The sequence below is a fragment of the Aythya ferina genome (genome assembly GCF_964211825.1).
Source record: "Aythya ferina genome assembly, chromosome: 1".
Classification (NCBI taxonomy): Eukaryota; Metazoa; Chordata; class Aves; order Anseriformes; family Anatidae; genus Aythya; species Aythya ferina.
The window spans coordinates 153,589,602-153,605,209 of NC_140296.1; the positions used below are offsets into that span (position 1 = coordinate 153,589,602).

At 44.6% G+C, this 15,608-nt stretch overlaps 1 protein-coding gene across 33 annotated transcripts in view; it reads left to right on the forward strand.

Moving 5' to 3' along the window:
- Positions 1 to 15,514, forward strand: part of TNRC6B (trinucleotide repeat containing adaptor 6B) — a 140,034-nt gene extending 124,520 nt beyond the window's left edge. For all 33 annotated transcript variants that reach the window (XM_084506871.1, XM_084506870.1, XM_084506865.1 and 30 more), the window contains 2 exons: positions 690 to 829; positions 1,706 to 15,514. In XM_084506871.1, the coding sequence (XP_084362997.1) occupies positions 690 to 829; positions 1,706 to 2,096 (531 nt within the window). In that variant the 3' untranslated portion in view covers positions 2,097 to 15,514. The remainder of the gene's footprint in view (positions 1 to 689; positions 830 to 1,705) is intronic.
- The last annotated feature ends 94 nt before the right edge of the window (positions 15,515 to 15,608 follow it).

Genomic DNA, 15,608 nt, shown 5'->3' on the forward strand with positions numbered 1-15,608 from the left:
ACACTTCCTTAAGTATCTGCACATACGGATCCCATTTGTGTGTGCATGTTCCTGTGGCATACCAGGAATGGAATCTGTCTGTACAGAGCACCTTGGAGAACAGCAGTTACTGGAGGTAAGAAGCTGTTATGCTGCAGGAAGGAATGCAGGCAACAACTGCTGTGAAAACATTAGTTCAGGAGGAATGAACATTGCTGGGTTTGGCAGAAAGACCACTGTCTGTTTCTGTGACTTCATGTTTAATAACCACAAAGACAAAAAATGCACCAAAAGAAAAGTAAAAAAGACCCTTGTTACAGAGGTGAGATTTCAAATTTTGCAAAACTGGTTGGTGTAAATTCTACTGCAATCAGAGTGCTGGAGGCTTAACAAATTCTGCTTCTTTGGTCCAAGTCCTAATGGCTGGAGATGGTGAGAAACGCAACTTGCATGTAATCGCTGGAAAACATGTCAGATTGTCGCATGAAGCAAAGTAATTGTGAGAGCTTGAAGTCACTGTAATTGTGAGAACTTGAGGCATACAGAAATGCTGTTTGAAAATTAAATCCTCTCACCTTTGCGTACTTTTTTACTTCCACCTGCTTTCCCGTGAGATCAGTTATCTTTAAACTACTTGTGACTGCTGAGTTTAAAGTACATTTGATGAAATAGTTACAAATGTCCCTTTTACCCTGGCTGTTCTTCCTCAGATCGATGGGTCAACCTTGAGGACGATCTGCATGCAGCACGGCCCACTGCTGACATTCCATCTGAACCTGACCCAGGGCACCGCCCTCATCCGATACAACACCAAACAGGAGGCGGCCAAGGCCCAGACTGCACTGCACATGTGAGCAAATCCCAGTGGCCTTTCTTTGTTACCACATTAGTCATCAACACCAAATGTCTCTCCACTGCTGTGCTTTGGAAACTCATTCCAAGAGCGCTTCTTTGAAGGGGATCTTTCATTCATGAATAGAAGATGAGAAACAAAGCTGCCTTCCATTTATGTCGTTTTAATTGTTGGCACAAACCTGTAAATACAGAACCAGGAAGGTGCAAATAGGGTGGAATTGTGACCAGTATGCGAATTACTGTACACTTTGGGCTATTTTATGAAGCCTTGTGAATGACTTCAGATGAAAATCATTCTTCCATATGTAACCCAAATGTGCGGGAACCTGCTAAAGTTTTGAGATAAACCTGAAATAGCTTTTGTGAAAGGCTGCAGGTCTTACGTTTCCTGTTACCTAAGCCTTTTGGAATTGACTGTGGCTCTGTTAAGTTCGGAAAATGTGAGAGGTCTTGAGACTATTTTTGGGGGGTGGTGGTAATAAGCACTAAAATTCACTGAAATCGTGTAAGCGAGGCTAATCTTATCTTGAACTTCCTGGGCTTTTCAGCCTTTTCTTGTTCTATGCTATTTGAAAGGTGGCATATGTGCATTTCCCATTTCAGCTACACTGCGTATGTACTTTCATTGTCCTCGCATTTATCTTCAGGGCCTTAGCTTAAATTTAGAACGCTTTTGTTGCAGGCCTAACAATAGAGAATTTGATTTTTGCCCCGTATCAAATGGCTGACATTTTCTGTGCTCTTTCCATTGTGGCGAGCTGCTTTCTGCTTTGGTTTTGTCACCTGATAGCGTTCTTTCCGTGCCTTCTGAATCCCTACCCTGAACTTCCAGCTTTGTCTAATTATTTTTTTCTCCCACCTGTCTTTCTAGGTGTGTGTTGGGAAACACTACCATCCTGGCTGAGTTTGCCACAGACGAAGAGGTTAGTCGCTTTCTGGCACAAGCTCAGCCCCCTACACCTGCAGCAACCCCAAGTGCACCCACGGCAGGCTGGCAATCCCTGGAGACGGGACAGAACCAGACAGATCCAGTTGGACCTGCTTTGAATCTCTTTGGTGGGTCAACAGGGCTTGGGCAGTGGAGCAGTGGTGGCGGCGGCGGCAGCAGTGGGGGCGATCTCACTGGCGCTTCATTGTGGGGGCCCCCAAACTATTCTTCAAGCTTGTGGGGGGTCCCGAGCGTAGAGGATCCACACAGAATGGGCAGCCCTGCTCCCTTACTACCTGGAGACCTTCTGGGAGGAGGGTCGGATTCAATCTGAACTTAGAACTTTCAACTCTGACCTCGTGACCTTTTTTGGAACAGCAGCAGCACTAACTTGACCTTTTCGTTTTTTTCAACTTGCAATAAATACATTTATAAAAGGAAAAAAGAAAACGGAGAGAGAAAAAAAGGTGGGTCATTGACAGACTGTCTGAGCACATAGTTGCCTCCCTTATATAACTTCAGTTTTTTCGTTTGGAATATGAATCCAAAAAGAGAACATATCACTCTTGAAATACTTGAATCATGAACGCCAACTTAGAAAGACAATGTGAAGCAAGTACACATACCATTTAAATCTAAACACAAAAAATTAAAAAAATTAGTTTCTAGTTTTTCACTTTTTCATGTTATACGGAAGTTGTTGCTAAGAAACATATATACTGAAAAAATAGCTTTTTAACTTTGTTTGCACTGGGTGTGTTTCCGTCCTTAGGTCTACCATGTTGGGTTGGGGCAGGGGTGGGATTCAAAAGAAAAAACGGGGTGGGGGGGGGAGGGGAAGACTTGACGGAGCCTCACTTTAAAAACAAAAAAAAAACAAAATAATAATTAAAAAAATTAAAAAATGAAAAAAATCAACAAAAAAAACAAAACAGAAAACAAAACAAAAAAACCAACACTTTGTGATTGGCTGGTTGATAAGTACCAGTGTGTTCTGGCACATGTAACTGCCCACGTGTGCTTGTTTCTGTGTGAGTGCGTGTGCACATGTTCGTGTGTGTGCATTTTTTCTCTATATATATAATCTTGAAACGCTGCATTGCTGATGGTCTACGGGCTGGCTGGCCATCTGCGTGTCTTGCTTCAGAAAACAAGACAAGCACGGTGGAGTCCCTGTGGCTGAAGCAGAATCCAGTTGGGCTGGATTAAAATTTGTCAGTAGGTTTTTTTAAATTCATTTTAGCAGGGTGCTATCTCAAGTTTGCAGATCATACTGAGTGGGTAGTCGCTTCCTAGCCCTTGTTCTAACCCTGTGGTAGAGCGGAACACTGCCATATCCAAAGGATTTGGTGAGAGGGGAGCCAATGTTGTCTTTTGAGTAGCAGTGTATTTATTTATTTATGTCTGCATGTGGGGTTTTTGTACTGAGTGAACCCTAGAATGTTTGTTATATAATGCAAGCCATTTTTTTTTTCTTCAGAAGAGGGGAGGAAAGAAGTCATTGCCATTTTTTGTGTGACAAAGACGAATGTTCTTATTCAGTCTCTTGCAAGCTTCAGTACCTTGAAAAAAAAAAGACGAGCGTTTGTTTTTCTCCCCTGAATGCATAGACAAGCACCCACATTCATTCGCAAAGAATCCATCAAAACCCTGAAAGTCCAGCCCAACCAAATTAGCCTTTTAACTGATTCACTGCTTGTATTAACACTGACAAAAATGAAATCGTGTCAGCAAATCGCTGGCCGGCCTGCCTCATCTCCTGAAAGCACATGCAGCTAACTCCTTTCTGCGTCTTCACGGTGAGCGTTACCTGTGCCAGGCCTTGGTGTATTACAACGCCAGACCATCACTGACAGAAACGTTTACTTACGAATGTTCTTAAACCAGTGTGTACTTCAAACGTTTCCTTTTGTTTCTCTGTGTTGTGTTTTTTCCTGTGTACGTGGTTTTGCTTAGGGAGGTATATAACTAGCAAAGACTTTTTTTAAAGTATTGCACCTTTTTGTTTTTTTTTTTTGTTGTTTTTACTTTTTCTGTACTGTTGCTTTTTAATTTCTGTATTTAAGGAAAGGTTTGGGTTTTTTTTTGTTTTAGCATCAGTGTAAGTAGTACTCTGGGCAGGATAGGGGTAACCTATATAATCCACAGTGATAGCCAGTGTGTGCGTGCATGTGTGCGCCGGGAACAAAACTTCCAAGACTGCTTGTTGGGAGGCGAGTTGCAGCAGCCTTGAAGGAGCATCCCTTTACACGAAGCCAGAAGTCTTTAGGAGGGGGGACTGGGAAAAAAGGGAAGAGAGATGCCGGTACTTTTTCCGTAAGCGCTAGCAGTCCCGCGCGGCGTTGTCTAGCTGTCATACTGTGTAACGAAGTGCCGACGTTGAGTACCAGCAGATACCTGTCCATTCCAACCCTCAGCGGGAGCAGTTCTCCGTTTTCATTGCCTGTCCGGGGGGGGAGGATAGGGGAGCCTCTTTCTTCAGCGTTTCATTGAAGGATACAACAGTGTCTAATACATTTAACTCTTCAGCTGGGTGGGGAGAAGCGAAAGCAGATGGGGGTGAGGTAGGGGTGTGTGTGTGCGTGCGTGTGCCTGTGCTGGGGCGGGGGGAAGGCCTAGGGAGTTCCGTGGCTTTTTTTGGATTCGCCCTCTCTGTGTAAACCCAATGTCACGAGGAAGGCTGGCTGAGGGAAATGCTGCATTCACACATGCCCGTAGATTCGTGTGCAAAGTGTTACGTGACAAAAAAAAAAGTATGAGTAGGTTCGTATTCGCTTAGTAAACTGGAGCGTGCAGCATACTCCGGCCCCGTTTGGATATACTTTCCTATCACGTCTCCTCCTTCAGCCCAGCGTGCACAAAGCAGCAAAAACCTTCTCTTCCAGCTCCCGCTAGCTCGCTGCCCCTCGCCTGCACGCATCCGCAAAGCTTCGCTTCCGATAGCCTCCGCTTGAAGCCCAGAGCAGGTGTCGAGCAGCCCAGTGCCAGCAGCACTTCCTAGCGAAGCGCCGTGGGCCCGAGGCGAGCAAGTGCCCGTCCTCGCCCGCGGTTTGCTCTCCGTGCTGGCTCATCGCTGTGCTCCACCCTCACTTCTCTCTCCCGGCCTGCCCTAAGGTCCCTTTTCCTGCACTTTGGGTTAGTTGAGTTCCTCGCGATAACTACGGTGAAAGCCGGGTGCTAGAGCCCCTCTTGTTTACAAGACGTAATGAGGGATTTGAAATATTTAAAATAAAAAAAAAAGAAAAAAAAGAAAAAAAAAAAAAAGCTAAATTGTTCTTCCATTCTAAGCTTAAAGGGAAAAAAAAATTAAAACGTACAAAAAAAAAAAAGACCAAAAAGTGCATATATATATTTTAGATGAAGACTAACTCTGGGAGCATTTAACAGTGTTTTTGTTTTTATTTTAACATTTTATTTTCCTGCTTTAAATTTGCAAGCATTCTCAGGAATTCTAGGGTAGGAAGCCAGTTTTTTGAAGATGGTTTATTTAACCTTATCCTAGATAGATGGCTGTTTCTTGTTGATAAACTTTTTCAAGTTCCTGAATCTTCAAAATGTTTGAAAGTTTTTACTTTAAAATAAAAATGCTAAAAAAAAATTAATAAAAAGAAAAAGTAAAAAAAAAAAAAAAAAGTAAAAATATCTCCAAATGTTACTGTCAAGCGGGGGATCAAGGGTTTGAGAGACTGTCTGAGTTCAAGTAACGTCAAAACTTCTCAAGATCAGCAACAGCAAGCCGTTGTGGTCTGACGGTGGGGGAGAAGGAGGGTTCCCGTTCGCAGTGCCGTGTCGCTCACGCGGACGCACGCAGTTGCATGGAGAAGAGAAGTGCGTGAATGGAAATCTTATCACTTTGTTCCCTTTCGATTGAAACTAAACTATTCTTCCAAGCACCTTTTTCAAAGCGAAACTGTAAGCCGAGCAGAAGATGCAGTGTAGTTTAGCCGAAAGAGTCCTCGGTCGGGGCAGCAGCAGGAAATAACACGATGGTGCTTCTTTAAACCACTTGTGAGTAGTGCTAAAGAAAACCAGTGCTGACAGAAAACCCAAGAATGAAGTAGTTGGAGCCTGCCTGTACAGCAAAGGCAGGCGATGCGGGAAAACTCCAATGAAACATCCCATAGAAATCGATTCCCCGTGTTCAGCTCTTCGCTCAGTTTTATTGCCCACTTGGAGATTTGCTGCTTGCTTTTCTTCACCCCCAGCCCGCCCCCCTGCCCCGATCTTTCTGGTTAGTTTTCCAGGAGGGGAAAAGCTGTTAAACCTCCTGCCTTCCCCCTGTTGCTGCTGGCTGTCAGGGCGTTCGGTCTTGATCCTGAGAGCCCGGTGCTGGGCCGGCTGCCTTCTGGCCCCCAGCCCCGAGGCTCGGGGGCTCTCGCTCCGCCTGATGTGGCCAGGCTGGAACCACAAAAACCGCGCTAGTGCCTTTTTCCACGCACCCGCATGCCCTATGGTAGGGGAAAGGGAGGGAAGGCGAGGCAGTGTAGAGTTGCTTAATGGAAATGTACCCGCTTTTAAAGAGAAAAAAAAAAAAAAAAAAAAAAGCATGCTGCGTAAGCAGGTCGTGCGCCGAGTTACGTAACAGTAGTTAGGATTACTGTTTAAAAAAAAAAAGTCAGATGCCAAATTTCTGTCCTCTCCGTATCAGTTGCCCAGTGGTTTCGTGTTGTGCTCTGTGTGCATATGAGTGTAGACGTCTGTGTCGATTCCAACGCATCAACTAATCTGGAGGAAAAAAAAAATAAATGTATGGCAGGCCAGTAGAGGGGCGTTCATTTGGGAGTTGAAGATTATTTTTAGTTTTATTTTGTGATTTTTAAGGAGAGCAAATGAGCTTCTTTTTTTTTTTTTTTTTAAGCTAGAGGCTGTGTTTTCATCAAACCGGCGGTGTCCTAAAAAAGCAGAAATGTAGGATTTTGTCAAAAAGAGCCCAGGAGCTTGGCAGTCACTTTGAAGTGAATTGTGACTGCTGAGGGGTTGCAGCCTGGAGCCTCTGTCACCTGCTGGGGCCAAACCTCCTGCCATGCAGCACTCTGCTCCTCCGTGCCCTAAAGGCACAGGCCTGCGAATGATGGTGACCATCTCCCCAGTGATAGTTTTCCCGAATTGTTACAGCAAAGCCACATTAATCTTACTGCTTTCCAGCTACAGGTGACAGTTCTTTTCCTCTCCGAATTACGTGTAGCTAACAGGGATGTTGCGGCTCAGTCCTGGCATCCCTAACCTCAGCCAAGGATTTCTGAGCACCCTGCTAACCAGGCTTATTATTTTTTTAATTTTCTGAAGCTACAGAGAACACTATCATTCTGTTCCTGGTATTGGTTCTCAAGATTACATAGTTCAGATATACTTTGCAGGTGGTTTCAGATTTCCTGCTTGTTTTGTTTTGAATCCTTCAGTGCTCCATCTTAGCAGTCTTTTAAACAAGGACCCATTTGGCACCGGCCTCCTGGCTCACCCCCCAGCCTGCAGCGTGCATCAAGCTGGGGCTTTTTTTAACAGGCTTGACGTTTCCTCACTCCGTTTGACAATTTCATTTTAGCCATGATAACAAAGCCTAGCAAGCAAAAAACATACATGTAAAGAGGAGCGGGTGCAGCTCAGCAACCTGTGTTGAGACCTCGGACACTTATTTTGGAAAGCAGGTTCGGTATGCACGTCGGAAGACTTGCCAGCTTTTTCCAATGTTTTTGTACTTCCCTGGACACTTGGCCAGCAGTCTTGAGAGTGGTTGTTTTTTTTTGTTGCTGTTTTTTCCCAATCGCAGGCTGTCAGGGTTTTCTTACAGGTTTTTTATTTTGCTTCAGGTTAAGTGGTGTCCGTAGTGAGCAAGAATATTAAACCAAGCGCGTTTTTCCTTTGCAATATAAACAAGATGTTTTCAACAAACTGGCTGGGATAACCACCTCAGAGATGAAATAACAACGGAACCTTTATATTAAGTTGTCTTTTTTTTTTTTTTTTTTTTTTTTAACCTACCATTAACTTCTAAACATTTAGTCCTTTGAACTTTTTCCCTCATCCTTTCCTTCCTAAAAATGCTGCCACATCTTCCACTGTTTGTCTTGATAGTGCACCCAAGTAGTACTGTAGGGGGGTTGTTTTGTTGCTTCGTTCTTTAATTATGTTTACCTTTAAGGCTTCTAAATTTGTTAGTGCGTATGCTTTTCCTTTTGACTTTAGGAGGAGTACTGTATGTGTTTTCTGAGATACCCAATTTTGGTCAAGTCTAGTCTGGGAAACTGGGAGTGATCCTCCTGTAAATGAGTCCCACTGACCTGAAACGAGCGTGCGCTGCTCAAGGAAGGGCTCTTTGTGCAAGTAAACCTTAGCTGGACCAGGGTCCAGGTAGCAGCTGAGGACCTGTTACATTTCCAAAGCAGCAAAGGGATCAGTCTTGTGTATCTCGCCTTCACTGTAGCTCCTGTGACCTTACCATCCAGGTTGCTCAAGTGGATTGAAGTGCTGGTTTTGTGGCAGATGGTTAGCATCTCAGGGTGTGGGTCCTGATGGAGTAGAAGGTGATTTTTCTTCTCCCTGAAGAGGAGAGGTTCTCCAGGAGCCCCCTGGTTCCCCCCAGGAGCAGCTTTCTTATCTGTAAGTGTGTGCGTGTATTTGTGGGCAGGAAAGTAATCCCGAGAAAGCTAAGTTGAAATGAATTCAGAAAAAAAAAACAAAAGCTGTTGAAATGCAACTTTGGTCCTGAATCTGAAACAACATATGCAGAATCTGTTGCTGTGACTAAATTGATTTTTTTGCACAAAATACCATTTCAGTTTTATACCGTTTATCTGCTACAGTTTTGCAATGTCACAAACCTTATTGCCTGATGCTGTTAGATCATATCAGTCATTCCTGCTGTGATCAAAACGCAGATGTCTGAAGTCCAAATCCTCTTCCTTTTCCTTCACCTCCCTTACGAGGCTTCTCAGTGGGGCAGAAGGGTGTTAGCAGTAATGGGGGAAAACGCGTAAAGCTTCCCTGGCGTTGACAAACCCCGCTTCCCTGCTGTGCTGAATTCACATCCCAACCTAAAATGCAAACCCTGAACGATGCTGGAGTGGAGCTGTTGGTTGGCCTAGACGGCAGGAGCCTAACAGGAGATCTTTAGCAGTCCTGCTAGTTCGTGTCCCTCACAATGTTTTCCCCGAGTGTCCTGTCCCTGTAAATACCAGTGTTGATGAATTTTACCAAAGTTCCCCCACGGTAGGTGATAGGAAACAGCCAGGTCCATCCCGTAGTGACTCCAAGCAGAGCTTTGTCTCCAGTAGGAGCCAAGGGTCCATCTGTCTGCACTGCTGTGAAAACTGAGTCAGGGTCCTGTTAAAATACAGCTCTGTTTCGTGGTGTACCTGGAACTTTAAACCTTGTGCTGCAGTGACTAGAGCTTCTAATCCTTCTGTGAAAAGTGAGTTAAGGTTTCATCTACGATACAAAAAAAGCACCACAGCTCCTGAGGGTGTGGAGCCTGTTGTTAAAACTCATCAGGCCCAGCTTCACCCGTGGCACGCAGCAGCCGACATCCCTCCGCTTCCACGGTTGGCGTGCGCGTTTTCATTGAGCTATGCAGGGAAGTTTCTCTCCAAAAATCCCCCGGGATCCTGCACTACGTGAGCAAGCTCCTCACGAATCAAGTGCCCTCTGCAAAGAGCCATTTCCACCCCGTGTGCGCATGTGGCAGTCGGGACTGGCGACATTCAGCAGCGTTAGGGCTCCTGGTAACTCGAGAGGGTTTTGTGACTTGACTCCGACAGCCCTTCTGTACCTGAACACAGAGCACTCCAGGGAAGGGGGGGAGAGGGACAAATGCGTTGTGCCAGCCAGCATGAAGTATTTTTGCAGCAAACACTCTTGACTGTGGTGGACAGAGGGGAAGGGAAGAGCTGGGAGAAGTTTGCCTGGGTGCGCAGTACGAGGAGGCGGTGCTTGGCGAGAAACATTTCCTTGAGCACAAAGCCTCACCTTGGGTGTCAGTGTGCGTTGTCGCCTTCACAGAACTCATTTCTTCAAGTTTTTAATCTGTTTTTGTTTGTTTGTTTGTTTGTTTTCCTAAACTGAGACAAAGTGGAAGCTTCAGTCAGAGCAGGTTGCACAGCTTGCTAGAGTAGCTATTTTATGACATGGTTATGATATTACGTGCTTGCTTTCCCCTCCCTCTCCCTGCCAGATACGGCTCACCCTTTCTATATAAGGCATCAAGTGTGGGTTTTTTTGTTTTGTTCTGGGGATGCGTGGAGAAAGAAGCAAAATGAAGTGAAAAATGCAAGCCAAGGTAGAACAGCCTTACTTTAGGGGGGTAGCCTTACAACAGAGCTTTATAGTGAGTGTGCTGTATTCCAAAATATGTAAGCCAAAAACAAAAAAAAAAAAGCATTCATTTATGCAAAAAAAAAAAATTAAAAAGAGGTGTTGGAAGACTTCTTTAATATGTACCTTCTAAAGGTAGCGTAAGGTCTCACCAAGTGATACGTTATTGTGATACTTCTTGCTGGGTCAGTAGGGATGGGTCGGGGTATAAGCGCTTAATGTTTTCCTCCTTCTGTGTTTTTACAAGCAGTAAGTTAAATGTGGTATTTATGAATGTGCCTTTGTGAGTATAGTGACTAATTGAGGAGACCGCTGGGGCTGGAGGGGAGACAATGGTCAATTTATTCTTTCAAGAGGTCAGACGTTGAGATTCCAGCCCACTGGTCCCTTTTTTTTGGCAAGCAGCATCCTTGGGCTGGTCTCTACACTGCACAATACGTATTCATCTGTGGTAGAGATCGGGGCGGGGGGCGAGGAGGGGGAGGCGGTGTGATGCACAGAAGCTGTTGGTAGTTTTAGGCTAGGCTGCCGTTGCAGGTTGAGTTTGTACATGTACTACGTGGCTTCTCTTTACGTTGGTGTGCATGAGTGTGAGTGCGTGTGGCTTTATTTTTTTTGTAAGCACTGGAGAATTGAAACACAGTGATGTTTGAGACAAATTTATACATGTAGACAAGATGACGTTTTGTAGCTTCTGTTAAATAGTGGGTGCAGGCACACTTTTACCCTCTGTCCGTGTCCTGATAAGAGAAACAGGAGAATTTATTTTTTTCAACCCTTCAACTTCCAGCACACTTAATGTTGCCATGTAAATGAACAGGGTATTACACAAGAAGAAAAAAGAGTTTTTGAAATGGTGAGGTAGAAGTGTTTAAAAGGAGAAAAAAAGAAATCTGAAGTAATTTTTTGTTTCTTCGAAGCTGTTTGTAGCTAAACATGGGAATCTGCAGTGTCTCCTTCCATTTGTTTTTTTTTTCTAATAATTCACCTCTTCGTCCCACCCAAACCGAGGTGTACGAGATCAAGAGCTGTTGCTGTAGCCCCTCGCAATTCCCACCCTGAAAAGCAACTCCAGTGGGATCCCTCAGCTCTATTCAGGAAGACAAAGAGAGGAGAGACTCTGCAGTTTTCTTTGCTTCGCTCTCATTCCTCTCTAATGGCCTTGAAATGTATTATTATGCAAATGTGAATTTTGATACTGAACTTAAGAAGAGGTTGTTTGTTCTTTTTTCAAAAAAAAAAAAAAAAAAAGGTCCCATATGTGGTCAGCATTGCTTCTTTATTTTGTAAGTGAATTGTAAACTATGCATTCTGCAAAGGGGGCGTAGGGGACGAAGATAGCTTTGCTAAACTGTTCAGGAGTTTCTGTGTCCATGGTAGATCCGTTACCATTTGGGGGGTGGTGAAGTGATAACTTGGAAATAGACAGGAGTTCCCAAGAACTTCTCTTGGTTCAGAATTCGGCCCCTGGGCAGAGATTTGGGGAAACGAAGGTCGACTACAAAAGAAAACGGGCTCCAAAGCTGCTGCAGGATGGTGAATTGTAGCCATGCAGTGTTAACCCAGGGCCAGGAGGGTGACTGGGACACCAGCTCTACCTGGGGAGCGATCCGCCGCCGCCTCCTGCGTTCTGGCCCCGGTCAAGCTCAGGAAAACACGGTGCCGTAGGCACTGGCTTCTTTGGATTTACTACTCGCTTTCCATTACAACAGTCTTGCACTCTCCCAGGAGAATTGGGACGCGGCGGGTCCTTCCGTCTACACCCTCTTTTCCCTAAAATCCTCGTTGCTGCTGTTCGTGGCACAGCTATGGACAGGACGGTGGAGGTGGTCCTGGTGGTGCTGATCAAGGCACGACCACGAGGGTTGCGTTTTTCAACATCGGCAGCGCATGCAATTTTGGGGAACATAGACTGATGTGTAGACAAGGCTCTGTTGAAAAGAAAGATCATCTTTTTATCCATGGAGTGGTTGGTAGCATAACGGGCAAAAAAGGATTCATTTCCTCACATCTCCAAAACGCAGCCATTGTGTGAATTTCTTGCGTTCCTTGAAGCTCGCTGAGCTTCCAGCAGCAGTCTCCTCAGAAAAGTGTAGATCTCGCTGCCCTCTTCATCATCTTCCTAGGGACCCTTTGTTGACTTGACTTTTTCCTTCGTCCATGGCGTACCATGGTACCTGCATTATCCTTGGCATTATCTTAGACGTAATACCATAAACCGAGAGGTTATCCTGCCTGTATTCAGTGTTTTCATGCAGCAATTTTATTTGTGTTGACGTTCACAGTACTGTAATAAGTAAGAGACTTGATGATCGCTCTCGCATCTGCGCCTGCCTTGCAGATGTGATCTTATCAGGGTTCCACTCTGTCAGATTGCCTTCAACAACAACAAAAAGTTTTAAAAAAAGGAAAAAAAAAATCTGAAGTTTCAACTCACAAAAATACCTCGTGGTACATTTCCCCTTCTGACGTAACCATTTAAATCTTAACATTTTCTTCTAAACTTTATAGGTTTTCATTTCCATCCGTTGTCTCCTTTCTAAAAAGATGCTTGGAATAGTGGTTTTGAGCACAGGACCAGAAGCCTGGAACTCCTGACCTTGAACATTGGCCCTTATTCTTCCCTCTTTGGCCTTGGGCAAGTCATTGAACTTCTTTGCCTTTGTTTTTTCATTTGGAAAACAGGGGTGTTAATAATACCTACCTACCTCACAGGGGTTTTGTGAGGATCAAGTAGTACATGTTTGTAAAGTGCTTTAAAGATTAAAAGCATGATAGAAGTATTAAGAGTTCTTACAGCAAGGTAGCTCAGTTCTTTTTACATTGTTTGCTTGTGTGGAGGGAGAGAACCCACGACATTTTCTGTGATGAAGCCATTAGACACTCAAACCCTATGTGACAGAAGTTGATGGAGATTGTTACTCACGCTCCTCCTGTCTTTGTGCCAGTTTCCTCCTCCCGCTCTTCCTCGTCTCGTTACACCAGTTTTGCTCCAGGTCACACGTCTCTGATCATACTTCTGGAGAAACTTTTGAACTTGAAGTACTTCGAGCTTGCTGCTTCTTTCACCAGATCTCCACGTTGGAATCCGTTCATGTGCTTCTCCCTGCCTTCAAACAGAGTTTTTGCTAATTGCCATCCTCCACCAGGCGCATCTCCTCCTGCCGCCACGAAGGGGAGGCGGTGGCCTGGGGCTGCCGTACGGAGAGCTGTGCCGCTCCAGCAGCGAAGGGCACAGCAGCTTCCCGTGTCCTTCCCTCAGCTAACTTCTCACTGACACTTCAAGTACAGCATCTCTTCTTGCTCCACGGCAGAAGCTGCCAGCAAGACGTAGGAATAGGGAGCGACGGTCGCTGCTGCCCACGCGCCTTCCAGCCTCCCACAGCCTCTCCGGGAGCGTGGTGAGGAAGGGACCGAACCTGGCGGCTGTTGGGGAGCCTCTGCTGCTTCCTCCCCTCTCCAGCCCCATGGTTGCCCTTTCTTCTTTATGGATGTGCATCTCAGGGCTGTGCATTTGAGCCCTCATGCCTTTGGGCATCGGGCCTTTGAAACATCAAGGGTTTCCGTGTCTGAAACCTCCCCGACGCTTCCCGGTCCTTTGTCCTGTGCTGCTCCCTGTGGCCTCGGGAACACCCCTGTTGCCAGATGCCACCTGCTCCATCTCTGCTCGTACTTGGGACGAAACACGCAGCGGTCCTGCAGAGAAGGCAGCCGGAGCGATGCCCGTGGGGTTTACACACGCGGCCCTTGCGTTTCTGTCGCAGCCTGCGGGGCACGCACGGAGCATCTGAGGCGCGAAGCTGCTTCTTTCTTGTTCAGAAAACCGAACAAACGGCAGCACGGCTGCTGATGGCGACTCTGTAATGTTTACTCTGGAAGAAATGTTAGGTATTTTCCCCCAAAGAACCAAAAATTTTAAAAAATATATATTAATGAAAGTAACCAAATGTAAACGTCTTGGAGGGAGGGAAGGGGAGGAGGAGAAGCAGTGACGGGGGAGCACTCTGGTCTATCCTGATCTCCGCCACTTGGCTGGAGATGCGAAATGCTGCTCTGAGTTCCACAAACATAAGGGATTATGTTTACAAAGGTAAATGCCTTCTACCTGTTCAGGAAACTGGCTCACGGTGGGCATCAGACGTCTGGCGAGCTTCTCCTCGTTGCCAGCGGGCAATGGGAGAAGGGTTGTGTCTGGAAGAGGAATGGAGAAATAGGTTAATTTCATCTAATCTTCGTAGTAAAGCAGTGCCACTTCCTCTCTTCTTCTTCAAAAAAAAGACAAAAAAAAAAAAAAAACAACGAAGGGAGGAGGTTGCAGAACAAGAAACTTGGTGATGTCCAAACTGGCTGGATTAGAAAAGGCAGCTTTTCTACTTTGCACATAACTAGGTAACAGGAAGGTACAGCTCAAGTCCTCTTGCCTGAAACACTGTCCCCCAGAAGCAGACATTGTAATAATAAAACTAGTGGCTGTGTATATTGATGCTCTTCGCAAGTTACCTATAAGTGTTTTTTGTTTTTTTTGTTTTTTTGGTTTTTTTTTGATTTATTTTTTTTCTTATACTTGAAATAGCTTCCTTTTAACTAAACTCTCACCGGAGCTCTGGTTTCTCCCCTCCTTCTCCAGCGTGCAGTAAAGCAAACAGACACAGGACAAACGGGGAGGACGTAGAGGAGATGCAGCAGTGTCTTGCATATAGCCAGGGTTCGTCTTAATTTCCATCCTGTATGCTCTCAGCTCTTTGAATTTCCTTTCCCGAGGGTTTTCCATGGACACAGAAACTCAGCACTTTACAAGGTGCTCTTGTATGGCTGGCTGCCCCCCCCCTTCTCCTCCTTTTCTATATTTTTATTTTACTTTTAGTATAGTGGTACTTAAAATCACTGGTTCACTTAAAAAGAAAAAGAGAAAAAAAAAACAAAAAAAAAACAACCAACAATAAAATGTTTAAACTCTACTAATGTACAAATAAGCTGAAATGTTGCATTTTATGTGTATTTTTGCCATAGCAGGTACTGTATTTCTCATGCTGGATTTAGAAAAAAAAAAAAAAAAAAAGAAAAAAAGAGAAAAAAAATGAAAAAATGAAAAAACAAACAAAAAGGGTGATGTTTTATTGGAGTGTGACAAGAGTAATAAGGAATTAAGTCGTCGTCATTTCATTGAAACTGAGAGATGGTGTAATACATATATAAGTTTTCTGAAGGTTTTTTTTTGGGCTTTTAAACAGCTTTTTTTTTTTCGTTTTTATTTTATTTTTATTTTTTTTTTGAAAGATATGATTGTATTATGTGCAACTCAGTTGCTTACATTATAACTACAAAATATTTTTGGGTTCCTGGAAAAAAAAGAAAAAAAAAAAAACGAGGAAAAAAAAAAACGTAAAAAAAAAAAAAAAAAAGAGAAAAAGACTAATAAATGTGTTTGGCTGCTAAGCATTTAAATCCTTTGGCTCCCGGTACGTTTTTGTTGGGTTTGGGGGGTTATTTTTTTGGGGAGGGGGAGGGGGGGTATTTCGGTCCCTGCGCTCTGGCCTCC